General features: G+C 30.4%; 1 protein-coding gene across 3 annotated transcripts in view; it reads left to right on the top strand.

The window, feature by feature from the left end:
• The window catches only part of LOC122271711 (protein FAM117B), a 101,013-nt gene that overhangs the window by 59,905 nt on the left and 13,508 nt on the right, over positions 1-27,600 (top strand). Inside the window, exons 1-2 of one of the 3 annotated variants that reach the window (XM_043053913.3) lie at positions 16,636-16,984; positions 26,522-26,676. In XM_043053913.3, coding sequence (XP_042909847.1) covers positions 16,957-16,984; positions 26,522-26,676 — 183 coding nt within the window. In that variant the 5' untranslated portion in view covers positions 16,636-16,956. Of the gene's footprint in view, positions 1-16,635; positions 16,985-26,521; positions 26,677-27,600 lie in introns of those variants that run through there. The other 2 variants (XM_043053902.3, XM_043053906.3) reach the window with 2 other exon arrangements.

Genomic DNA, 27,600 nt, shown 5'->3' with positions numbered 1-27,600 from the left:
TACCCCCAGAGGTATGATTTGTTATGGGAACATGGAGGACTTTGTGACTCGACAGATTTAACGTGCATCAGTCACCATTTACTACACGGGGAGTCTTCGGCCAACGGGGATCGAACCCACGCCCTCTTGGATATGGGCCCAGTGCCCTACTAACCAGGCTACCCCGGTCCATGGTGGAAATTTACTCTTTCTCCGCAGTATCTTTCGAAACATGTAAAATAGAAGGCTGTCATAATTTGAGATATAACTAAGGCGTGTGGTATTTAACTCTCTATTTTAATTTTTTTTCTGATGAAATTATACCAATATGATTCTAAAAAATTTATTTTAACAGCATTCAAATCGGCGTTCGTTAGTTTAAACCAAATTTTTTTAAAAAAAAATCTTAAAAATTGACAAATGTGCGAACATTTATCTAAAAATTGTCAAACACTATTTCTTCTAATCTAATAAAGCGATCCCTTTATTTTCTATCTTTTTCTGAAAGATATAGTTCTGTTGAATGATAATTTATTATTAAAAGTTCGTGAAGTATTGAAAAGAAACATTCGTGAAAACCAAAATTAAAAATTTAACTTAAGTACTCTTCTCTCACCATCTTGAAGTGATTGGAATAAACGTAATTTTTAAATGGTTGTAATCATTATGAAAACAGGTCTAAAAATAACGGTTCATTTAATGTTTCAGCTGATGAAACTTGTTAGGGTGATTCGGGGTAATTCACGATCACTCTGTTTCTGGGGTAAATAATGATCACCTAAGTTATATTTAAAAAAAAAAATTTTTTTTTTAAATTTGAGACATGGACAAGAATGCTTGTACACTTTACTAAAGTATAACTACATTTACTTAATAATAGCTTTTTGTTTTATCTAACAAAATAAGTATCTTTTAAACTGCTTTCTGTATTTTCAATTTCAAAGATGGGTTTCAAAATGTGCACATTTCTGTAAAGATCCCCCTCCTTCTCTTAATAATAAATATTTTGAGTTACTTTATATTTCTTTGATATAAAGATAGTGTAAGCTTTTGTTTAATTGTTTCACATCTACTGTAAACATTTTAATTTATTATAGAAAACTGTATCAAATGTTGCCCCCTACAGATGGGGTAATTATTGATCACTGGGGTAATTCCTGATCACCGTCATTTCTTCTTATAAATAGTCAGGATTGGCAGGTTTTTGACATGTGACAGTTTTTGACAGTTTAAACCATGGTTTAATCCGTCACGTCAAAAACCTCACTGTCAAAAATGTCGAAAATGTCAAAAACCTATATTCATATGTGAAATTTAATTAATGCATAAAATTTATATATTTTTTTATAAAGGATAGTGTTTCTAAATATGTTCTAGAAAAAATAAATTTGAAATTTTGAAGAAACACTTATATTTTGAATAGTAACCAAAATCTTGTACTTTTGAAAGCTCACATCTTTTGTAATATTATGTATTCATTTTCATGTGTTATTGAAAATCTGCAGTGATATTATTAAGAAACTTATTTATAACCAAATTTAGTGTATAGTATTGATTATACTAAAAATTAGACATTTTTAAAGATAAACATTAGCAGTTTTGTACATTAGACATCTTTTAAAGAAAAATCTTTTTAATATTCTTTTAAATCTTCTTAATAATCTTTTTAACATAAGACATTACAAATTTAAGTGCTTTCTGTTAAATACACAGAGTAGTTAGTGTCGATTTACAGTATATTCAGCCTATTCATTTACTATGCTGAAAATTTAGTTTATCCAAATACTTGTGAATTTCATTTTGCTGAATACTATATAGTTTTGTTGAATATCTAAATATTCAGCTGTTGAATAATTACTTCCTGCTTTCAAGATATGCATTATTTGTATTCTTAATACAAGTGGAGAAAAAAAAATTAAGAGGTAAAAATTGTTTTAAAATGATAAGTGTAATAATTATAAATAAATATAATAAACAATATGAATTATATTTATCATTATTCACAAATATAAATACTTTTAAATTCAAATTAACATACTGGATAATAAAGATATTCGGTATAACATTAAAAAATTTTTTATACACTTGTATCAAGTTTGTATTTATACAACATAACTTGTAAGTTCCTTATAAATATTAGTTATATGTTCCTTATATGTCAAAAATGCATAGTAATAAACTTTTAATCTTCTTAAGTATAAAAAAAAAAATTTTTTTTTCAAAATATAAATATTTAAAAAAATTTTTTGCAAAATTTTTCTGCACATGCATTTGAATATAAATTTCTGAGATTTTAAATCTGTTATTTTACCTTAATTTTAATTAAAAAATATTTTAAAACCTGCTGATTACCTATAGTATAATTAAATTTCAATATAATGCATGGCAACTGTTGGTAGTTTTGAAGTTTTTATATTTTCTTGGCAAACTTCAGTTTTAGACATTTTTGACGGGTTTTTGACGGTTTAAACCAGTATTATACCCTTGTCATGTCAAAAAACACTTTTTGACGTCAAAAACCCAACCCTGTAAATAGTATATAAAATAGCTAATAAATAGCTAATTGTCTTTTCTTAAATAACAGTTCATATTTTTTAAGTGGAACAACTATAAAATATGTTTGAACTGTCATCACAAAATTTGTTTTTAACGGTATACAAGACTGTATTCTGATTTGCACCATTTCTGGTTTGTCATACCTTGCTTCTATCTTAATTTTATGTGTGTACACTGTTAGAATAATTTTTAAGTTTATAAATTAGCTTAGTATAAATATGGTGAGAAATTATTAGCCTAAAAAGGATACTAAGCTTCTAGAAAGCAAAATTAGTGAATTTCTTTTAATGATTGAAAATGAAAATTTCAATGTGAGAGCTGCTGCCAGAGCTGTTGAGTTGACATACCTTACTTTACTTTACACTTTCACTTAATGAAGTTAAAAAATCCAGCAAAAGTAACCCATGAGGGAACTCTCTTATATTTCAGCAAAACTTGAGAATGAGTTGGCTGATTGCATAAAATGTATGGCATGATGCAAAGATTTTTGGAAAATTTAAAATGTTAATCTTTCTTCTTGCTTTTAAATAAATAGTTTTATTAGCTGCTTAAACATATCTTTTTGGATTATTTGTTTGATCTTGATGTCTTATTTGTTAATTACCATTATATAATTATTTTTAAACAGCCCCTTTACAATTAAAACTGGTGATCAGTAATTACTCCAGAAGTGATCAGGAATTACCCCACAAATGATCAAGACCAGGAGTAATTCCTGATCACTAAAAATTTAAAATCTCTTAAATTCTAATTAGATTTTCAAACAAAAGAAGAAGGCATAGGACTCATCTCATATAGCCTCAAACTTCCAGTAAATATTAAAATTCTATCTTGAATAGTTTTTTCACAAAATAGATGTTTGCATTTTTTGATCAGGAATTACCCCAGGTCACCCTATATTTTTTTTACAGGAGTTTTGAAAAATATTTTAATCAACTACCATAATACTCATAGAATCTCTCTACAGTAAACATCCTCTCTAGTGTATAAAAAGAGTTGAACTGAACTTAATCGAGAGTCAAATGGTACAAGTGCTGGAATCCGCTACACTGCCCCAAACATACATAACATTATATATTGTAGTCAAGCTGATCAAAGCGTGTTGTAAACTAAGCGACTCAAAAATGGAGGGAAAAAAATTCCCAAGGCACTTGAAATAGATAAAAGGTAATAAAATGGTACATAACATTCTTTTGCTTTTAAATTTTATAAATAGAAACAAATGTTCAATGACCTTATAAATAAAATGTACTCAGTATGTTCTTGTAAACCATCTTGTATAAGGCGACCAGGGCGATCTGAAAAGAACGTTGTCAGCAGTTTCGAGGTTGGCGAGCGATAGCCCCCCTAGTTATGTTAAACTAATGTAAATCAAAGTTTTTTTCTCTCTTCCCAAAATGGTTATAGCAATTTTTTCTCTCTGTGTGAAAGCTAATTTTTGATTATATCATTACGGAGAAGACAGTCGAAAATAAAAATATTTATTTAATATATTAATGCGGAATACAACAATGAATGACTAACATCATCGAATTTACTTATTAAGTCCAAAGTCTCAAGCTCTAAGCTTCGGTAACTCTGCTCGATTTATAATTTAAGAGAAACTCTCAACTAATAATAAAGCGCTGAATAGTTTAATGAATGATGTTCCTTTAATGAATCTGTGAAGTATCGACTTACAAACAATGTGAAAAGCAGCAGGCTTTTAGCTCGCTTATCAACAACCCTTTGCAGGTATTTGATACGAGCTTGAAACCATAACCCTTAAAATCGCCCGCTAAAAGACTTTCCTGCTTTCAAAAGTTTTTCGGCGGATAATTAAACACTTGTTCAGTAACCGAACTGCTATCTATCGCCTTTCCCAATTATAAACCCATCAATTATATCCTCTTTTTTTTCTCTGAAGGGAGAATTAATAATTAAAACGACTCTCGGGGTTTATGTTAAGTATTATATATTCACGATAAATGTATCGCTAGTATATTTATAACCCTCTTTTTCGTTGGCGGTGCTTTGTGTCGGTTATAAAAGCATGTATTGTTTGGCTGAAATTGTTTGCGCCCACACGTAAAAGAATCCTATGAACTTTGTAGCTGGCTTTTGTTAGATGAGCGTGCACCCACATGGTTAGGTCGTGTTTCTGGTTCATCCGTTCGTTGCTGGAAATAGTAGTTTCTTTTTCTAATCTAAATCGAAGCAATGCGGTAGTTGCTTTTATCCTCACTCTTAGGTTAATCTGAAAGAAAAATCTGCGTATAACTAACGCGGTTTACTGTAGGAAAAAAATTATCATGAGTTTTTGAATGTTCTATTTAAATATTTATTTAAATTGAAAGGACATGTTGTGTCGCGTACTCGAATTTTGAGGTGGTCTGCTTTCGTTAAAATTTACAATGGTTGTTCAATAGAATTTAGCGAGAGTTCACTAATGAATTAGAACTTTGGCATTAAAAACATACATTCAACTAAAACTTACATTGTATTTAACTTGAATATGACGAAAGAAAAATACTATTTTGCCTATTTGTGTATCTACATTAAAGTTCGATAAGTGCCCTTTCATAACTTTAATGAATATAATACGGTATAAAGTCACGTCGATTTATCTTGTTTACATATTTCTATTTTTATAATATTTCTTTTAAATTTATTTATTTATTTTGGTACTGTTCCATTTGGAAGAGATTGAAAAGCCTATAATCACAATTATTTATGAATCAATGGAGTCAATGTAAATTTGGCAATTTTTTGGTAGCCCCTGTTCTGTTTTTTTTTTTTTTTTTAAATGTATAATAAATTAAGCTAGTTCCCGTGTCACAAATATTAGCTCGATACGGAGATAAACTGAAAATAGTTTTAAAAGTTGTAGGTTGGGCAAAATATGGAAACCCGTAGGTTTCTCCCTCACCCGAGATGAGCTTGAGTAGAATATATATTTGATAATACCAATTTACGCGTCTGAAATTCCGATCTCTAAACAAGCAAAAAATATTTATTTATTTATTTATTTTTTTTTTTTAAAACTTTGCATCGAATGAGACTGGAACAAAATTGATCGAATAAATAATTCCAAATTTTTAAAGGTTTTATATTTATTTATAAACAAGCAAAATTTTAGACTCTATGTATCATTTTATGCTAAATTGAATGGGACTCAAGTCAAGACGTGATAGGACAAATAGTTTAGAAGTTATGAGTCGTAAAGGTTTCATGTATAAAAAGAACAATTTTTGTTTTCATTCTGATTTATTCGTCTAACATTTTTATCTAAACTATCGAGGCTTAATTTCTTATATATTATTTTTTTACTTAATTCGATAAAATCAAAGGTAAATTGATAGAACTAATAGTTTAGAAGTTTTCCTTAAATTCAATAAACTGACGGTTTCGTTTCTGTAAATGAGGTTCGCAAATCAAAGCAATCAGAAACTATTAATATTTTATTTCTGTTTCTCGTTGTTCTTGCAAGTCCTACCCTTGTGTCGGATGGTTCAGTAAGCAATAAGTTAAGAATTCAAGAATCAAAAATATTAAAGTAATAATGAAATGCCCATTGTACCATCTAGTTTCAAAAATCTTTCACACGAAACTTAACGTTTTTTTTTTTTTAAGTATTAATGAAGATTAATAAATTTATATTGAAAACTCTCATAACTTCTAAACTATTAGCTCTATCGACATGGTTTCCCCCCCCCCATTCAATTTAGTATTAAAAACTATATAGGATTTATTACTGCCCTTGCATAGATAGATACCTCAAAGGCCTAGACTGTTAATAGTTGTAAATACAAAACTGTACATTTTACGATCAAAAACGTTTTTTCTTTTCTTCATTGTTTGTGCTATTAGCTTTGTTTCGGTTTTATTTGAATTAGCATATAAAAATACATAGGTTAAAGGCCATATTTGTCTAGATAAGTATGTCAGACGCGTAAATATGTATTATCAAACATTGTATTTTATACTATACTTTCAACTAAATTTTTTGTAACTTCTGTCTGTTCTGTATATATTTTTCTTAGCTATTATTTTTCTCGAGTTAATGTCATTTGATTTAGCTTCAAATATACAAAGGAAAAATACCGCGTTTGTCTAGAGCAGAGGTCGCCAAAGTGGTCTATATAGACCCCCAGGGGTCTATTTAACAAAAGCGGGGGGCCATCTGAGACAGGGGGGCGAATGGGGGTCGATCCGAATCGGAAGGGTCAATTGTGGGTCGAAAAAAGAAACAGTTCTCAATACGCAAATCACACATACCTAATTAAGTATGTAAAATTTGTGAATTTTTTTTATAATTGACTCAATATCAGTTTCTTTATAAAACATAAATTAATAAACGTATATTTATTGGGGTGAAACAAGTATTTATGTACCACCGCGCAGTGGCAGGAACTCAGGGCAGTTTATAAGTCAACGGACAAACGCATATGTGCGTTTGTCCAAATGTCACGTGTGACGAGCATTGACGTTACAAATGCAAATATCATATGCAGTTTCAGCTATCTTTGAAAACTGTGTTGAATATTTGCAGTGTCATTATTAAAACTTTTACAGTTTTGGATAATTAGTTATTGTTTCGATAAAACCATTTGTTTGGTTTAGATATCAATTTTAATTATCAATGCACAAAAAAGAAGGTAATAATTAATAATATGGATTAGTACAGCCCGCGACAAAACTATAGCACACTTTGTATTTTTTTTAGAAAAATTACAAAATTGACCAATTTTGACGAAAAAAAAAAAACACCAGGCACACCCATCATATTGATCAAGAAGCACCTTTACTTTACTTATTATATCTACTTATGCATAATTACTTATTATTTAATAATAAGGTATTTAAATTTCAATATTAATACATTTTTCAAAAACTATTGTTACACAATGTACTATTACTTTAATAAATGTTTAAATCATAAAATAAATGTACAAACACAGTATCTAATAGAGTTTTATTTAAATTAACAGAAAATTACTTTTGTTGGGGTCGATGGAGATTTCGAAAAATTATAAAGGGGTCGATGATCAAAAAGGTTTGGTGACCCCTGGTCTAGAGAGTAGAGTTTGCTCCCGTTTGATCCGTCTCCCCCTCAGTAAATTGAGGAGGCCAACTTCAAATATTCATGCCGTTCCTGATTCACAACTTTTAAAAACACTTCCAGCTTTCTCTTGATTATTTCTTTACTCAAATTCTTAAGAAATTGCCTTCAATGTGTAGAATAATTTTTTCCCCCAGCTGAATTTCGTTTCAGCAAATCACGTAGCAATCGTATTTAGAAATAAAACAGAATACGCTACAACAATAACGACCCACTTCGTACTTCTCATATTAATAGTTGTAGTATTCTATGTAAACTAAGTTGATCGATAGCATAGTTAATTGTTTTTAAATGATGTATTTTTAATTTAATTTATGTATGATTTTATAGTGTCATTAGAAAATGAAGGCAACTAATGTAAAATGAATATTAAAAAATTAATTTTTATCAGAGTTATCACGGGCTCTACTTGGCCACATATTATCCGCTCGTTGTATGTTCCATCTGCCTGCTTATAAAGGTAGTTGAATTATTTTTATAACATAGTTATCGTTAAAGTATCTTAAAATAATTTTAATAATAATATAAGCGCAAAATGTGTCTTTGCAAAATTAACCAACATTATAAATTTATGTTGAAAGCTGTGGTGCGATAATTAGGAGGACACGTTATTACGCCGGTTTAGACACGTATTTCTACATCGACATGAGCTGCAAATATCATTTTTTAAAAATTCATCAAAGTCTGTGGTATACATATAATTTTTTTTTAATACTCGCCGTATTCCTTATCGCTCGTTTAGTAAAAACACTGCCCCCCTCCAAGCCAAGAATTTAAGTTTCTTTTGAACAAGTTGAACTTTTATTTAACATGTAGTTGTTGAAACTTTCAGAACTGCTATGTTTAACTTTTTGCGTATTTCTAGTCTTTCGTTATCATCATTATTTCAATTATAGCGAAAAACCACTAGTTCAAAGGGTTAATAATGATAAGCCTCTTTTTCTTTTATGATGTGTCACGATTTCGTTTCTAAACGTATCGTGAATGCAATTCTTTTCTGTAGTGTTATCCTTTTTTCCCCTTTACTTTTTTTTCCATATTTCCATCCCGCATGCTGCTGTAATCTTTATTCAATAGACTAGGTTGCTAAATTGCAGTCTACTTCCCTAAAAAGTATTATTCGCTGCGCTCGCGAGAAATGAAGGTAAACCTGATAATGAAATTTTTAATATTTCAGAGTACTTTTTTTGTCTGTATTTTCGCTAAACAATTATTTGGTATTAAACTAATTATTGATTTTTTATTTAATGATCTAAAACCATAATTCGTTAAAAAAAAGCATTAAGATTTAGATGAAAAGAAGTTAATTGCTTATAGTATGATGAACAATTTTGAAATTCGTTTTAAAAATGCTTTTTAATTTGGAAATTATCTATTTTTACTTATTTTATTTCAAGTGATAGATATACTGATAAAAACAATTAAAAGGCAAAACGTGCTTTTTGAAGATTATTATTATTATTTTTTTTAAGAATTGAATAAGTGACATCTGTACGCATGTAACGTAACGTATTAGATGATAGTTAAGCTCCTCGCGGACATATATTATACTTTTCGCGAACTATATTATATATTTCACAGTTCTCTTTTGTGTGTCTTTGCCGAACAATTATTTGATATTTAATTATTATTCTATTATTTTATAATCTAAAACCATAATGTGTTGGAAACATGAAGATTTCAGTGAAAAGAAGTTAATAACTCCTAGTTTTTCTATACACATTTCAAAAGTGTTAAATGAAGAATTTTAATTTAGAAAATCTTTACCTATATTTTATTTCTAATGCGAAAAATGTTATTAATAATTAAATTATAGTCTATTTGGATATCACTATTCATCAAACTTTTCTCCCTCAGTACTGTTTCCAGGTTTTTAATTTTCCGGAATTCTCCCTTGGAAACTGCACAATACGGAAAAACATCTTATTGCGTACACGGAAATCGTGGCGTTTCTGACCAAAAACGCTCTCTTGTACACTTTGAAAAGGTGGATTATCGTTATATTGACCCAAACTCTTGTTTCTATTATCAGCATTGAATTGTTCAAAACATCGAATTAACTACTTCAGTCGCAGTCGTTATTGTTATTATTTACTTTATTCAAAATGAGACAAAGTTGAATTTCGGCTTCTCCTATTTCTTTCCCCTCCTCTAACATTTTAGTTAGCGTTGATACAAAATAGTTTAATGATTTTACGTGTCAAAAAAGTATCAAAAAATGCTGTAAAAATTGTAATATTTGAGGTGATATATTAGGGGCAGGAAGAAAAATAAAATGCCGTTAACTATCACATTATGTATTATATATAAGAGACTAGACTATGTTGAGTCGATAGTCTGGTTTTGCATTCCATTAACCTTCTAAAATTTAATAACCTTCTTCAGAATACACGGAATTTGAAAATCTTGGTTGTGGTAATTACAGGAGAAGAGGGGGAGAGGCCATGCCACAGGTAGTACGGAAAACCTGGTGTGCATAGTGGCAAATTATGTTTTTATGCAAATTGTCTTTTCCTGTGTAATTGCCTTTTTCTGTTTAGCCGCTGCTGTTGCCATGACGATTCCGTTTTATTGGATTCTCAACTTTATTTTTTTCTGTTTCTTCCTCCCATCCCACCTTCTTTTTAATATTTCTCTCACACAATCAGGCTTTTGTTATCACGGGTTATAGACCTGTTTCATGCCACGTGTAAAAAACATCATTCTGCGGATGTGTTCCAAATGTGGTGTCGGCACCCTCCCGTTTAGAACCTCTGCAATATCCCCCGTAATTTAATTCCCCAGCACTTCCCTCTTCATATTCGAAATGTAACTTCTGACATCCCTCTTGATTTTTTTTTTCTTCTTTATACATATAGTGTAAAAAAAAGTGCAGAAAATATTGTTCAAGAATTAGTTGCTTTTGCATATGTGAGGTTTCATTTGAAGCATCGTGTATGTAAATTCGCCGCGCGCAGCTTTTATAAAGTGTGAAAAAGGAAATTAAAAAAAGAAAAAAAAAATTCTCATTCCTTTCAAAAATTTCTCATACCTTTTAGTATTTTTTTAAAAAAATTTAATAATACAGAATGTATCAATGCTTCGATTAAATAATTTGATAACAATAAAATTGAATGCTACATTGTATTAGTTATTAATCACGTGCCTAAAAATTGCACATTGAAAAACAAAAATTTTTACCATGAATAGTTAGTATACGCATCTATATTAAATGTCTTTTCATCTTTTAATAGCCATGTTTTGTATAATTAACGAAAAATGTCATAATATAATAAGTCCTACGTAAAATATAATTAGTTATTAATAATTATTTTAATTTATGTAAAATGGGGCACAAATCCTGATTTTATAGTGTTGTAGCATATATTTTTTTCTGCTTAAAATTAAGCATTGTTGGCAGATTTTTTTTCTTCCTGCTTTTAAATATGGTTTTAGCTCAAATGAATTAATTTGTTTACATTATTCCATCTGGGATTCGTTTGGCCACTAAAGCAGTTCATATTTAGTATCCCCGAAAACTTATTTCAAATCAAAAGTAAAATAAATTGTGTGTTAAAATTCTGTTTTATAGAATAGAATCTTGTTTTATATATAAAGTTTTGTTATGGGTTGATTTAAAACGTAACGGATAATTCTTTTTAAATACAATACGATTGAAAAAAAATTTATTAAAAAAAATCGTTTCTTTCTAAGTTTTATCTGAACTGGCATTTGTTTTATGAAAGGTTTTTGAAAATATGCACTGTAAAAAAATTTTCAGCTCTATGAATTATCATTTTTTCTTTATATAATTTTTTAATAATATTTTATAAAAATACTATCAGCACCCATTAATAAGAAACTACATGAACTTATTTTTTACATAATGCTTATTTCAACACTATATTTTTCCTCTAGTGCAACGGTTCCATAGTGGTGTTTCGCAAACTCCTTAGGGTTCCGTGGAGGAGTTCAGAGGGTTCCGAGAGTTAGGACATTTTTTTTTAAACCAGTAATGTTGTTTGAAACCTTTAATTATGTTTGAATATTTATTTATTATTTATAAAATATTTCGGTAGCCTTTATTAAATTAAAAAGTCAGCAATTTTATAAATTATATATATATTTTTTCCTAGCAAACATTATGTATTGAATTAGCTATGAAACGGATTTGCAATTGTAAAAGATTGCATTAGTTTTTACCATCACGCTTTTCATATCAAAATAAAATAACTAAATTCGTTAATAAAGAAATGTTTCCCAAGCAACAACGTTTATTACAACGTTTTCTTTTTTAAATTTTTAAATAAAACCGCAATTCGGCTTATTTTATTCCTTTCCAGCTTATATATATTACTGCGAGTGACCGAAATTGGTGGTTGTAGACTTGCACCTGTGAATGTTGACAATCACATAGTTGCTTTGGTAGTTGTGCGAAATATATACTACGTCTAGTTAAGTGCCACTGCCCAGTATACATTTAACCGGTACTCCGAACACTGATATGCTTCTCCTTATCTATCCTCAGCAGATATTAAAGTCTCGAATAAATATAATAATATCTACGAATAAATTAATATCAAATTAGATATAACAAATATTTCGGACATTCACCAAACCGACTATGTGATTGTTGACATTCACCGGTGAAAGTCGACACTCTCTTGATTTCGATCATTCACGATAGCATATATATGCACCAAATATAAATTAACAGCTGGACTAGATTACAGACTGAAGCAAAAAAACAACTTAAATAAAGCCCACATGTAAGTACATAAATGGACTAACTTCTTTATTCATATTGTTCTTTGCTTTAGTCTACATAGCACAAAGTATACCCTATCCTTTGTTGGATAAACTAGATTCAGATCCAGAGCTGCGAATTTGACTCTCGGACGTAAAACCTACTTAAAAATTACTATGGATAAAACAATAAAAAAAATTTCAAAATATTTTATTTTCTCTTATTAAATATTTTCAAAACAGTCTTTCTTTTTTAGTTAATACGTTCACAATTGTCCTTCATTTTATTTATAAATTCGGATTTCCGCCAAAGGAAGGTTTGGTTTTTTAAGTGTTCCGCAGCCGAAAAAAAATTGGGAACCATTCCTCTAGTAAACAAAAAGTTGATTTTTAGCCTTTATTCACACATTTTTTTAGATGCGCTGCAAGTTAATCTTTTTTATTCACAATGCAGCGTTAAAAACTAACGACGTGTGAAAATTTGTGTTTTGGCTAAACCTGAATTTTCTCTTACTTTTTAAATCATATCATCACGAGCGGCGGATTTCCTGTTGCGTGGCTTTGTGATGACTGTTGATGGTATCCGGCCGAACAATTCAAAATAGATATTATTAAGAGTTTTTCTTTTCATAAAAAATACTTCGCTGCTACGAAATTGAAAGTTTTATAAATCTTGTCAATTGGATGCTTTCATGACAGGCTTTCTCCCAATGCTAAATGCCCATTGTATATCAACCAATCTACATATCGTACATCATTTTTATTGCATTCGTATTTACACCTTTGGTTTTTGCTATTGTAGTTATTAAGTAATTATGATAATTTTACCATTCGGAAAGTGGTATGTTAGTTGTAAAAAATATCTGCAAGTTAATTTATTCAAAGTGAGATAGAAAAAAAGTTTGAAACAAAGTATTCTTATTTATTAGCACTTAACTTATTTTTTTTTATGGCGGGTATTTATTGAAGCAAAATTGTCCACTAGACTTCATTGTATGACCCATCAGATTCGACGAAACGGCGAATGCCTTCTTCTGTGGCAAGAAGCCGAGATCACATGATGTTCTAATCGAATGCATCCAAAAACATGTGTTTGAAAGTTGATTATGGTGCAAGACACATTTCCCTTATTTTCTTACAAAGCACATGAATAACCATCTTATTTTTTAGACTGGTACCCGATGGGTTTTTCTGTTAAGTCCATCTTGGAGACATGCGGGTTTGTTCAACGGACTCTTCACAAAATAGTTTATCATTGCAAATCTTTGCATTTTACGTCAATGACGACTTTAATTGATAATTTCAAAATTCCTAAGAAGACAAGATTTTTTATGGATGTTTTCTTCACTAAAACATAAAAATCTTATTTTCACATATTCACAGAGTAGATTTTTCACAGTTTCACAAAAACAGAGACCTTTCCAAAAAAGTTAGACCACTAGTTTTTATAATTTTTCAAAAAAAAAAAAAAAAAAAAAAAAAACTTATGAGTAATGTTTCACAAAAAGTCTGGAATGATAAGTGATAAACCGTAAGACATACTTTAAAAGTAATCCATGTGCAAGAAGATTTATCGCAGTTTTTAATAGCAAATTTTGTGACACTGGTAAGGCCTGCACAAGTTTTGTAGATATGTTACTGGTTGTTAGTTTTTAATCTTTATTTGAACGTGATAATAACTTCTGTAAATCTCAAAATGTGCGAATTTTCTCTCTTATAGGCGTAATTTGGCGTTTCATGCCATCTCAAGACAACATTATTATCCATGTGTCAGAAAGCAATCAGAATAACGCATTAATTGCAATTCATCTCGGTAATTAGGTATTTAATTTAGGTTTTGATTCAATTTCTGAAATGTTACATTCAAAATACGAACAGCTTTCACCATTTCAATTTAGGGTAAATGTTTTTTTAGAAAGAGCATAAGTTTATCATCCCTTTAAGGCGGTTTTAACGTGTAAATTGAAATATATATTTATATATCTTTTTCATTTAATATGGAATGATAGATTTTCTTCAAATTTTTCGAAAGAGAAATTCATGGGTATCATGGACTTAAGATTAAGCTATACAAGAAAATATTTATTTTTATTTGGTATTGAACACTGATTATATATTTTTAAAGTAATGTAAAAAAAAAAAGTTATTGATCAAAAATTGTTCGCAAAATTTATTCATTTATAATTTTTTTTTTAAGAAATAATTGTTTACATGTTTGTTTAAAATTTCTGATCATCATTTCTCTTGCGTAAAATTCATTTGATGAAAACTTTAATATGAAGAATTGAGTAGGCAAAAAGGGCTTGAACACTAGACAAAAACTTAAAAATAAAATCAATAAAAAGAAAATATTATTTGTAATAGAATAAGGTATTTGTCTGTTGTTGTGTGTCTTATTACGTGAAAGCGTTGATACAAATCGTCTGCAAAATTTAGTATGTTGGTAGACCTCGACTACCTACAGTTAGAATGAATATAAAAATATTTTCTTTTTTTCTTTCTTCTTGGAGTTTAAATGCAGATAATTTTTGTTTTTAAATGTTTGAAAATGACAATGCTAATATAACAACTACTATTTAACCTCAGTATTTTTTCTCAGCTTGTGCAGTTCAACTAGGCATTTTTTAATACATTTTAAATGATCCTTTACGAATTTCTAGAAGTCCTCTTATACTCCACTTATATGGAACATTTGAAAGGGAATTTCCGGTATATGGGTGCGAAACATATTGGAACGTTCTTCTTACACTGGGAGATCTCTTTAATTACAACGCTCTGCGTTTTTTTTTTTTTTTTTTTTTTTTTTAAAGTTCCGTAATAAGAAAGCAAAAAAAGAAGAGAAAAAAAATAGCTAAAAAAACCTCTCCGCTTTTAGAGGAGTGGGTACAATTTTCCTGGATCATCGAGGAACATCTTCTAGTTGCTGTCGAGGGCAGTTGAACTTGCAGGTTCATTTAAAGATAGATGACTTTATCTGTTTCTTAAAAGGATTCTTCAATTTAAATCAAGTGTCTTATTTATTTCGTTTCTTTTTCTTTCTTTTATTGGAGGAGGATTGTAGTATCTCCGTGATTTCAGCTTTATTGACAGAATCACTTTTCCTGGATATGAATATCAACACCTGATTTTTATTAGTTACTATAAAACCTCCTGCCGCTTCGATATTTTTAACCTAATGCATAACTGAGTCCTTGTTGAAGGTCGTCATTAGCGGTGTTTGGCTGACAGCTGCATCCAGGCTTTCTGCCAATCTTTGTTTTCTGCTCTTGCGGAAGTTTTTCTTCTCCCAATAAATTTTACCGGCATTGCTTCTGATATGAATTTAATTCTGATCGATGTTCCTTTTCATTAATACGGAAAGTTTAAAAATCCATTCATTTCGATGCGTAGCGCCATATGTTGTTATGGTAAGAAACATATTAAAAATTTTAGGTTACATTCCTCGGAACGGGCTTCATAAATTAGAATTTTGATGTAAACTTTAGCAGCCCATTCAAAAAATTAATTTTAATTTATATCTTATATTTCTTTTAAAAAAATCAAGGATGAAAACAATTTACTTTTTAAAAATGCTTCCTTAACTATTATGATAATTCATCTGTTTGAATCTTGTGATTTTTATTATTATAATTAAATCGTTTTAATCTTATTTTATGTATTAATGCAACGTTTTGGATACGAAGTTGAAATAGACTTGGTTTACATACTATTTTAAAAAAGTTACCCAGAAATAATTTTAGAGGAATTTACACTTTATATTAGTTGTTGGAGAATTTTAGCTTTTGATTTTACCAAACTTATTACCATTTTTTATTTTATTTAAAATAATAAAAAACTTAATTTCGTACTGATGTTAACCTTTTTATTGGTATAATTGAAAGAATTTAAAATTTTTCTCCTACCCTTAATGTTGCCTCGTCTTTATCGTGAAAGTTAGTGACATAAAAAATTTCCACACATTTATTTTCTTCAATTTTATGAGAAATATTTGTTATTTTCCTTAAAAATCGGCTCACAAGGTTCATGTTTTCCTTCAACCTTGATAAGAGGAAATTTCGGGTTGATCCAAGAAAGCGATCTGAATTAAGAGTATTTCAATTGGTTCTGGCATTGTTTTGAACATCCTTAACATTTTTCTGAGCTTAGACATTAAGTTCTATTTTCGCTGAGTATCGATTGTAGAACAACAACGCTGATTTTAAATAGACTTTCTTTTTTGTTACCGCGTTCTTCATCTGTAGCAGCAGATAAAACTCTCAACCCTTTATTTACAGAATACCTGGAAACCGTTTAAAATAACCTTTCTTTTGCTCGGTTCTTCGCCAAAAAAAGTCTTCTCTCATAGATGACAACATCAGACGGCGGGGCGCCAGAATTACGACGGAAAAGAACGTTTTCCCTTTGGACTGTTGTGCTCAGGTAGTAGCCTTCACCTTCAAGCGTTCTTACCTAAACTCTTAAGATCTTTGGAAAACAGCCCTTTTGGCTTTCTGCCTGGAAGCGATTTCGTTTGGCTAAATTGCGTGCTGTTTATAAAGGTTTAACCCCTTCGACACTCCGTGCATCCTCTGATTGCACGCTGCAGCACGTGAGGTATGGTCGTCCTCCTGCTTGATTCCATGGGTAAGTTGTTAGACTTCATTGCTACATGCTATTTATTAAACCAGCGGTTTCCAATTATTTTCTTTTTTTTTCGGCTATGGAACCCGAAATCATCACCCTTCTTTCGCCGGAACCCCCGACTTTATAAACAAAGTATGTAGACAATTCTGATGAATTTATTTTTGGTATATATATTGAAAAAAAAAACTGCTTTAAATGTCGAAATGGTTATTAGGGTAACATATTACTTAATTGGCGAATTTAGTTATTTTTTATTTAGATTTGAATTTTATAGTTTGTTGGAAATTAGAATTAGAATTATTGGAAAATTTACTTTTTTTATAAAAGGAAAATTGTTATTTCTTTTTCATTGGCATTTTACTTTAAACAATTTCATTACAGCAGCCGAAATATTCAGTAGAAAATGAATTGTTAATTAGATCTGAATATAATTAGACGTTTAAAAATCATAACTAATAAAAACATGCTCCGATTCTTGGAACCCTTTTAACTCTTTCGAGGAACCCTAGGGTTCCGCAGAACACCAAATGGAAACCGCTGTGTTAAACAAATCATCTACATTCGGGTGGTCTTTTGACCGTCGAATCATCACGCAAAATCAATGGCGAAATTTAAAATCTTAACCCATATTTTTAGGTTGAAGGAGTTTTACCTAAACGTTCTTTAGTAAGAGGGGATGAAGTAACTTTTCACAACAGTTTGGTCTTGTCAATGTAACTAAATCTTCCAATTATAACTTCAAAAACGCTTGGGAAAAAATCGAACAAAAAATTTCTTTAGCTGCAAACTGAGGTTCTTTAGTTTTTCTTACCAATGTGGTTCGAATCAGCTCTGTCCATTATATTAGTTTAATATGTAAGAGCCTTCCCGATCCTAAATGTGCCAGTTATGCCTTTTTATCATTTTCGCATACTCAAATTAATGCTGTTTTTCGAAGCTCTATCTCCAAGGAAAATAAAAAAAAGCCATAGTTTAAGTGCCTTACACTTGAAGCAATGCGATGAATTTGAACTATATATATAATCTTGTCGTAAAGAATTATCTGGGATTTAGAACAGACAAATAACTTATATATTTTAAAAGTTATTAAACTTTTTTAAAAATCGCTGATTTAGTGGCATTTTTCCACCTGGAGGAAAATAATCAAAACCACTGCCTTATTCTCAGTTTTTCCAAATTTTTATGAGCCCAAGTAATGCAGCATTGGAATAAGTTTTAAAATTTAAAAAAATTGGACCATATACGCTTTTCATTTTTCACAAAACTGTGACTTTTCTCCATATTGACGTTTTGCGCCGTTTTCAAAATGAGCGTACACAGCGCTGTGTTTAGATAGGTTAAACTTGACCTAACAGTCATGAGTGACAGTTGCAAACACACAGCAGTTATAAAAATAGCATATTATTTCGAAAAAAAGACATCATTTCATATTACGACGGAGACTGCGAAAAACAACCTTTTGTTGAGACTTATCTGGACTAATGAATGCTCCCTTTCGATTTCTACTTTGCATACCTAATAAGTTATTGTTGCTTTATAGACTTCTTTCCGTTTTAATTGTAGGTTTATTTTTTGGTATAAAGTTTATTAAAAAAAAGTAGAAATCCCGGTTCAGAGGTTACTATGAATTTTTCACCTATAGTTTGTCACCATCTGTAAGGTTTTTTAATAGTTTATTGCGTGCTTATGTCCGGTTTTCAGAGATTCGAACTTCCTCTGGACAGCAGATAAATATTTTCGACCAGGGTAGTCTTTGATTGTATGATTCTTCGCTTAGTAAATTCGATTTATCGAGTTTTTATTCGCCACTACTTCTAAATATTTCGAAAGCTTACGTGATACGCCACTTTGTTGCAGTTAAGCCGTGTTGAGCCTTTTAAAAAGTCGGCAAAATTAAACAAAATTTTAGTTTATAGTTATCAACTGTTTTTTTTTAATAAATATTTTGTCGAATCCGGAATAGTTGGTATTAGTTGCTGGGTTCTTTCGAATGAAAGAAAAGTTCATACAAATATATATAAATGGCCCAGAACTAAAGCCCAATTGTTCAAAGCTCAATGTTTTTTAAATAACAGAAGTTGAAAGTAAGAAATCGGAAAGTAAATGATATTATTAATGACATGTTTATTGAAATGTATGTAGCAATTTGCATCCATCACTTCGTTAATTCTTTTCGGCCGACTCTCGATTTAGAGGAAAACAATCAGAAGCGCTGCAGTGCTTTTAAGATACGGATATATTGTAATCGGCTGTGGCGTAACTTTTTTTTCTTTTAAAATATAGGCTTATGTAACCTTTTTAAGATTCCTATTTATCAACCAATATTTTCTAAATTTTGTCTACCCATAAATCGAGGGTTCCATCGAACAACCATATAAAAAGCTCTCTGCTTGTCTAGGGAAAGTATGTCTGCGTGTCTGATTTCGTAATTTTATGAATGGTTAGGCACTAAATATTATAACTCTACTCCTCGAACCGTTAAAATTGTCAGCACGTGAAAGTTCGATCACTGGTACAAAAGTTATTCTGGATAGTACCTTCCTCTCTTTATTTCTGTAATTGAATGTTTTATAACCGTCGTTGAACAGACGACCCAATTTTGAGTTTACGACTATCGAAGTTTAGCGCCGTGATTTTGAACACAATCCAGAAGACAAGGTAACTCATGGTTTGGGAGAAATTCGTCTTCATGCAGGACTTCTTTGATGGAACTAACCCTCATTTGTGTTACATTGAGATTAAAACCTCCCATGGTAAGCCTGGCGGCAAGAGCTATCCCATGATCCATCTACCACTGAGGATATTTTACGTCAGCACCGTGGTCGGTGCGAAATGGATGCAGCTATCGATCAGCCATCACTGGACTTTGAACATGGTCACACCATTTTAAGGTGAGCGCTCTATCCCCTAAGTCACCGCGGCCTCCATTGAATGTTTATCAGATTGGAGGGAGAGTTGGATATCGTCCCAAGACAGTGAGGGAGCACTGAGTTATTAAGTTTCAGTCACACTGATTGATAGCATTTTTCCCCAACTCGCTTGCAGCCTATTTGTCATTGAACTCTGTATTTAATCCTGAGGCATCCGAGTGGACTACATTTTTTTTTTTGTTATTGTCTGATTCGTTTTTTACTCTTAAGTCCGACTTAGTTTATAACACTGAACACTGTTTGATTTCGTATGTATCTGGAGCAGTAAAGCTTCCTCTGGTTTTGAGCCTGTAAACTAAACATTCAATCAAACATGCTCAACGGATTGTAACACATGTTGACCTCTCCAGGTGGTTATGTTTTTAAAGTATATGCGGGCTCTAGGACACCTAGGTGGCCTTGTTTTTTTTGTTAGTTTCATTGCTACTCTGCTATTTTTCTTGCAGTAACTTCGTTGCATCAGTTTTTTTCCCCTTTAGTTCAGTGCAGTCATATCCGTTTTTTTGTGCTGTTAAACTTCACATTTAATTCATAATACCTACTGATTTGTTAAATCTTTTATTAACTAAACTATTAATTAGCTTGTGAACTACTATCCGAATTCTTAAATCGCCAGCTAACTTAATAACTAAAAAATTAAATCAATCACCATGCATCTATAACTAAGTCACTAAATTACTAATTAAGTCCATAAATTATTGATTAAATCTAACTAAATCATTCCTTTTAAAAGGAAAAACATGCTAACTAAAATATTTTTAGGAAAAACGAGATAACTTATATTTTTTAAGCGCAACGATGAAAATAAATGGTGATTGAGGGAAAGTAATAATCATTTATTTATAAATAGTAAGCGTATTTAGAAAATCAGTAACTATTACATAAATTTCACGAACAAAAGTTATTTATGCCCATGCTCATAACCCATGAATCCCGAAATTTTCAATCTTTATCTTCTTGTTAAGTGGAAAATACCAGACACCCTTTTTTTCTAATAACCAGATAGTTTTAGGCAAGGAAAAAAGAGGAAAACGTTTTTCCATTTGAAAAAATAAAAATAAATGCACAAAACTTGAAAAACTGTTGAATTAAAAACTCAATTTCTACTTAAAATGTTAGAGAGGTGCTTTTTTTATAGTATTAATAAATAAATATTAGTAGTTAATAGTTAAGAAATTATAATGGTTTTTTATGATTGTTATTAGTTTTAACTGCGGAAATATACTTATTAATTGCTTAAAAGCTTGAAAGTGTTTTACATTTTTTTAAGCTAATTGATGGAATAAACTAGTTGAATTTGAAGTGACCGTACAAAAATAAGTATAGAAGTTTTTTGTTTATAAAAGACCATTTTATATTATTAAAATTAAAAAAATTTATTAATTGTGCAAACATATGAAAATGTTTTTCCCCCTAATTATACAAGAGGCAAAACTTATTATTATTCTGTTAAGCAATGAAAAACATTCACTGATCATAGATATAATAATTTTAATCAACTATTAAACATTTATAGTACAATATGAATGTAGTAGGAATTTTATTAAGTTTTAAAAGATCCTGAAAAATTATTTCCATTTGATAAACACACACTATATACTGAATTTTTATAATAAAAACATTAGCTCAGTTTTTTTTAATGCAAAAATCTGAATATCAGGAATAAATATACGAACAGGAAACCTATCACCTCATGTCAGAAAGTATTTATGAACGAAAATTCAATGTGATTAATCAGTGACACTTGTCTCATCCTTGTAAATGGCTTCAATACCTGGAGTTGCTTTCTTTATTATTTTCATTTTAAAGAATTAAGAAGCAAAAATCTTCAAAAACAATTTATCTTAATGTCTTACCCAGAGATTCAGTTTTTTAATTTAGATCACTGTCTTAATCTTAGTGTCCCGTAGACACGGTTCCCAGTAAAATCCCGAAATCAAGCATCACTGCCTATGGTCAGTAAGCGGGTGGGTGACCACTGTGAGCAGCCTGCGTAGGGACCGAGGGTGCGCGATTTCGGTCCTCGTTAAACTGTTCTACCGTAAAGTGCTCGACTTCGGTGAGGGTGTCGGGCTGAAAAGGCAGGGGAGCCATCCCCTCTGCAGAGGATCAAAAATTGCGATGGCATGTCTTCCATTCGAAAATAGTCCATTGTGCAGCTCTAGTGCGTCGTGTGTAAAGTACCTACGTGTCTAATCTTACAGTTCGCTCTTCTTTACGTCTACAGTCTCGCTTTTCTTTTAGTGAGCGACTTGGGTACTACTTGCTACTAATAACATGATTGTGTCTAATCACGTGATTGTGCATGGCACGTTAACGTTACAGCTTCAAGGCTTGGGTTTATTATCACGCTTACTTAATTTCCAGATCAGATTTAATTGGATACCTGCAAGTGACGTCGCGTGCGTGTATTGAACCTGATTTGCTGACACAAACGTGATGTCCCTTGCAGGTATCCAATTGAAAAATTTGATTATCTGTATTTTGCCTTTTAAAGCTGATTCGATTGAATTATCTCTATACTGCCTTGATCAGTGTTCTAACATTTATATGCTTTTCTTTCTTCAAGGTGGCTACGGAATAGGGAAAAGTCAGGGATATGTCAATTACGTTTAATTAAAACACTCTAGGTGTCAGAAAAAATTAATTAAAGATTTTAGGAATCCAATATTTTTGAAAAAAAAATTGGTCTTGTAATATTTTTATGAGAATCAGGCATAACTGAAAAATTAATAATTTAAAATTTATGCCATCATTACATGAATCTGGTGAAATTTGATAAAATCAGTCTGGAAAAATAAGTGAATATTCGAGGAATTTTTTCCCAGAATGTTCGTCGCAATCCCGCTCTTGAATCCTTACAATTATTTACTTTATTTTTTAAAAAAATTATTTCGATATTGATTTTAGAAATGTTTTCGAATGTATTGAAAACTATTTGCTATTATTACGATTAAACAAGCATTTTCTTTTCCCACAGCATCCGTTTTTCTTAAATTTAATATTTTCGGTTGCAAAGGTGCATAGACGCCTGACAATCAGGTCCTTAATAAAAATTACCCCCACATTAAAATTTTTAAAGAACCCTACCAGGGGGGAACAACTAACCTTCACTGGTTTTCGCTAAAATCCATTTTTTCCTTGTTCATTTTACTGATTTTTGAGATTGCAATTTTTTGTTTTATTTGTTGTAACATTTAATTATTTTGGTACTATTTTGTATATAATATTATCATTATGTACCATAAAATGTTTTTGTTCTTTTAAAGATGGTTGAAAAAGTAATAGTTCTGTGTGCAGTATAATTTCTTGCTGTTGCACTGCTGCAAATGTTTCATACGAAATCTTGCTAAAAGCATTGAGAACGTCATGATTATTCACAAACCTGTTTTTTTTTCTAATTTTTTATTTATCTAGTATTTAATTCGTTTTTATTTAATGGTTAGATAGAAAAAAAAATTTTTTTTTGCATTTTTTCAACTGAGAATTTACCACAACTTAACTAGTGGGGAATCTCAATGATTACTTTTCCTCACAACAAACCCTATTTCTCTAAGTAAAATTTCTTTTAAATTTATTTATAATGGAGAAACTGTATTTCGCATGCGAATTTTTTTTAACGAATTTTAAGAAACAGTTTAAGCGATGGGTTAAATAATTCATAATTGATGATATGCTGTTCACAAGAAGAAGAAAAAGTGATGTGAACTACTCTTTCTAAATGTATCTAATTTAATAGAAGGGGAAAAGGTGAGAGTAGCTGTTTTTTTTTTCAAGTCGAAAGATTTTTTTTCGGTTTAATTTTTTTTAAAAATTATTCTGAAGAACTCATCCCTAAAACGTAAAATGTTGTGAATTTCCCTTCATATTTTTTCCACATTGGCTTTACTATCGAAACTTGCACTCTTTCGCTGAAGAGTTTTAGAAAGAGAGGGATGGAGGAGGAAGTTAGGTAGAAAGGGACAAAATCTTGGCTCAGAGCCAAAGGCCGTGCGTACTCGCGGGCACCGTTCCAAAAAAACAAAAGAGTAGAGAAAAAAAGGAAAAGGGAAAAAAAAAAAAAAAACGTTAACTGTTAAAAAAACGCGATAGAAGAATCGACTAAGCTTCCATCATCTTTTCCCCCCTACTGAGGCATTTTCGTTCTTTTTTTTTTCCATATTATTAATGCTCCATTCTGAGGTGGTGCAAAAAGAGAACATATTAAGCCTCTTTATATTTTTCATTGTAAAGTTATTATTAAAGGGGAATTGTTATGAGACGGTAGGAGTTGTAACTGTTTCATTGATGAAATGTGTATTGATGTTACTAATATTCTTCCTTGTATTCGCGTTGTTAAATATGTATGTATTTAACCTAATGATCGGAGGCGTCGCTTATTATGTTAACTTTCTTTGTTTTCAAAAATTGATTAATGGGAAGTTTGAAGTAGTTATTATTTTTTCTATTTTTAATGTAAAAAAGCACTAGCTAATGATAAATTTATGTAATCTTTTTGTATAACTTTAGTCTTTTAGTAGCTATTCTTAAAATAAAGACTATTTTGGAAGAAATAATTATATTAATAATTAATTTCTTAAGAGTGGAGTGATGATTGAACCCACAACTTTCAGCTAAGAACTTAATCGTTAGGGGGTAGGGTGGTTCGAATAGGTCGAAATTTTTTAAATCGTTTGGCGCTGTTAAAGGGTCTCAACTATCATTATTAAGAAGCATTCATTTTCTAATAACTCCTAAGTTCGATATCTGCTGCCCCTCAATGGACCATAAGGTGTGAAAATAACACTATAGTGCTTATTATTGAAAAAATTATAAAAATCATTACAAATTTTATTGATCTATTTGCTATAACGATCAAAGGTGACTATTTCCGTTCAACAATATCTCTACAAAATTTTAATAAATGCAAGTTAATTGCTTGTTAGTATCTTATAATTTTAAAAAAAATATGTATTACACTCCTTTCTAACGCAATCCGAGATACAAACGTTTGATATCCAATATTCGTTGTCTCTGAGATAATTTACAGAAATATTAAGTTATTTTAAAATTTTGTGCATTTCAGGGCTCGAAAAAACTCAGAAATTTTACCCGTCCCCTAGGACGACTTGTTTAACAATGTATCCGTCCTCCTTTGAAACTAACCCGTAGCTTCTAAATAAATAAAAATATAATTTTCTCTAATTTATTACTAACATTTATATAAATTGCACAATGAATTAGTAGTTACTAGGATTACATTATACAGTAATAAAAGAAATACTAGGTTACTATTAGTAAAACCTAGTATTTCTTTTATGAAATAATTTATTTCTTTTATGAAATAATTTAAATGAGAAAGGTCAAGTTATCTGGAATGTCAATTTATCCGAGGGTACTGCGTTTTTTAAATGAATCAAATATGACGTTTGCCAGTTCCGCAATCAAGCCAATGATTTACAGAGGTTTCTGCACAAAAATCTGAAAGGGGTTTTCCATTAAGGATGATGTTCATAATTGCTTTTAACGCTTCTTGTTTAAGACCAGTACGTAATGTGTTTTTTTGTAAGTTCATTGCTGAAAAGCCCCTCTCAACCGCTGCAGTACTATCAAACAGAGAAAACATCAATTCAAACATACACAGTATGTTGCTGTATTTCTTATTAGAGGGTCATTTTAGAAGTGACGCGATAGACTCTTGTAAGATAACAAAAATTAAAAATTTATCGCGAACATTAACGGGAAAATGGCCGTCCGCGCGGACGTCGGATTCGAGAAATTTGTTGTCCGCATGGAATTTTTGACAGCCCAGGACGGGCGGTTTTTCGAGCCCTGGTGCATTTATTGTTTTTAAGAAATGTCAACTCTTTTGAGCACTGCTGCAAACCAATCAAAGAAATCTGAGAAGTTTGAAATATTTCTGAATTCTAAGCATTCTTAGTCTTTTTTTTTCCCTTCCTCACAATTTATAGAGGTAGCAAACTATTAAAGTTAGTCAGAATCATAAGATTTTGCTTATTACTTATAATGGCAATTGAGGGGATATTTCCTTCTCGTGATATTTCACGCCAACTACAATCACCAAGGTGCCAAATTGATTTCAATTTTCAGTTTTAAAAAAAAACAATAAATAAAAAAACTTGTGCAGATGTTTGCTCGTCTTTTAAGAAGTTTTTTGGTGCCAGAAATTAGTAAACATGTATGTTTACGCTTTCATGCTTATGACTGCTCACATGCTTGATATTTTATTTATTTTTTTTGTTGATTATGTGAAAAAGATGGTGAATTCTTTGTCGCCATGCAACAGAAATCTGTAATGAATAACGACAAAACTGTGATTGATAATTAAAAAATATTTTTAGTTTTAAAATTATAATTTGAAGTAATTTTAGTAAGTTAAGTTTATGCATTACCTTAACTAGAACAGAACTAATTGTCATATTGATTGATGTAACTTTTTATAATTAGATAGAGAAAATTAATTCTTATTTAGAATTTTTTGTTGTAACAATTATCTTTTTTTTGTTTGTTTATTTTAGTATTTATTATTATTACTGATCAGTTTTAAAATGAGTTTAACTTTTTTGATTGAAAAACTCAGTCCTTATTTAGCTAATTTCTATTTCAGCAGATAAGTCTAAGACCTTGGCCAAGAATGTCAGTTCTGCCCCTTATATTAGGAGAACAGCATCAGTGGATACCATCTATCTGCTGGGACAGTGGCAAAGAGATGCCCTCTACCTCAGCTATTGTGGACGTCTCATGATGGATAGGGCTACACAGGTATTCATTCATACTCCTCTTCAAATAAGTTTTGTTTTTAATGATCCTTTTTGAAAGACACAGGTATGTTAAGACTTTACACATTAAAAGTAACTTAGAGAAATATTTTTAAACTCCATCTGGTTGACCAAAGTTATCAAAATGAAATTCTCTCCATGCTAGCTAAAAAGTTTTTACACTTTTTGAACTCTTAAATATTAAGTTTGAAAAATTAAGAGTGTAAAATTATTTCCTTTCATTTTGGAACAATTATTTGCTCAAAATTTTAAACCAATTAGAAAAGCTTATTTTAAATTAATTTATTTTACAGATGAGTTTTAGTTCATGGTATAACCTAAGAATCAACTAAGTTTTTTCATTTGCCAATATTTTTTTTGTGTACAAATTTTTTTTTGCATGAAAGCTTTCAATAATGGTGTCATTTGTATCCTTTCCTTTCAAAATCTCTACAAATGATATTTAAAACAAATTATTATAAGGTGGTTATGATCATAATCATATAGTTAGAAGGTGTAGTGGGAGGAGTATGTGGAGGGAGGGGGGATGACGAACAAAAGAGAGTGTTTATGAATATTCCATGCCAAGTAATATAACAATAAACTTGTAACTTGTCTCAATTTTTTGGTTGTTATATGCAATAGTTGCACAAAATTTCTTAAACCTAGCTTAAATATTCATGAAGATTTGGACATACTTATATAAAAAAACTAATTTTTCCTCTTGTTTTCCTTCTTTAACGATAGAAATACTCAATAAAATTAAGCAAAATTATCGGAGTATATTTTAATTAATAGAAATGATAAAATTTTAAAGTTTAAATTTTTTTTTAATAATTGCACTAGATATGAGCATTTAAAGTAATCGTTTAATACTGTAATTAAAAAAAAATCCTAACTTTGTTCTGCATCATATTTGAAGCTATAA

This window comes from Parasteatoda tepidariorum, chromosome 2, assembly GCF_982258835.1.
Source record: "Parasteatoda tepidariorum strain Cologne lab strain chromosome 2, Ptep-v5.0, whole genome shotgun sequence".
NCBI lineage: Eukaryota > Metazoa > Arthropoda > Arachnida > Araneae > Theridiidae > Parasteatoda > Parasteatoda tepidariorum.
Note: the sequence above shows the minus strand (reverse complement) of the source record. Positions and strands in the feature narration are given on the sequence as shown.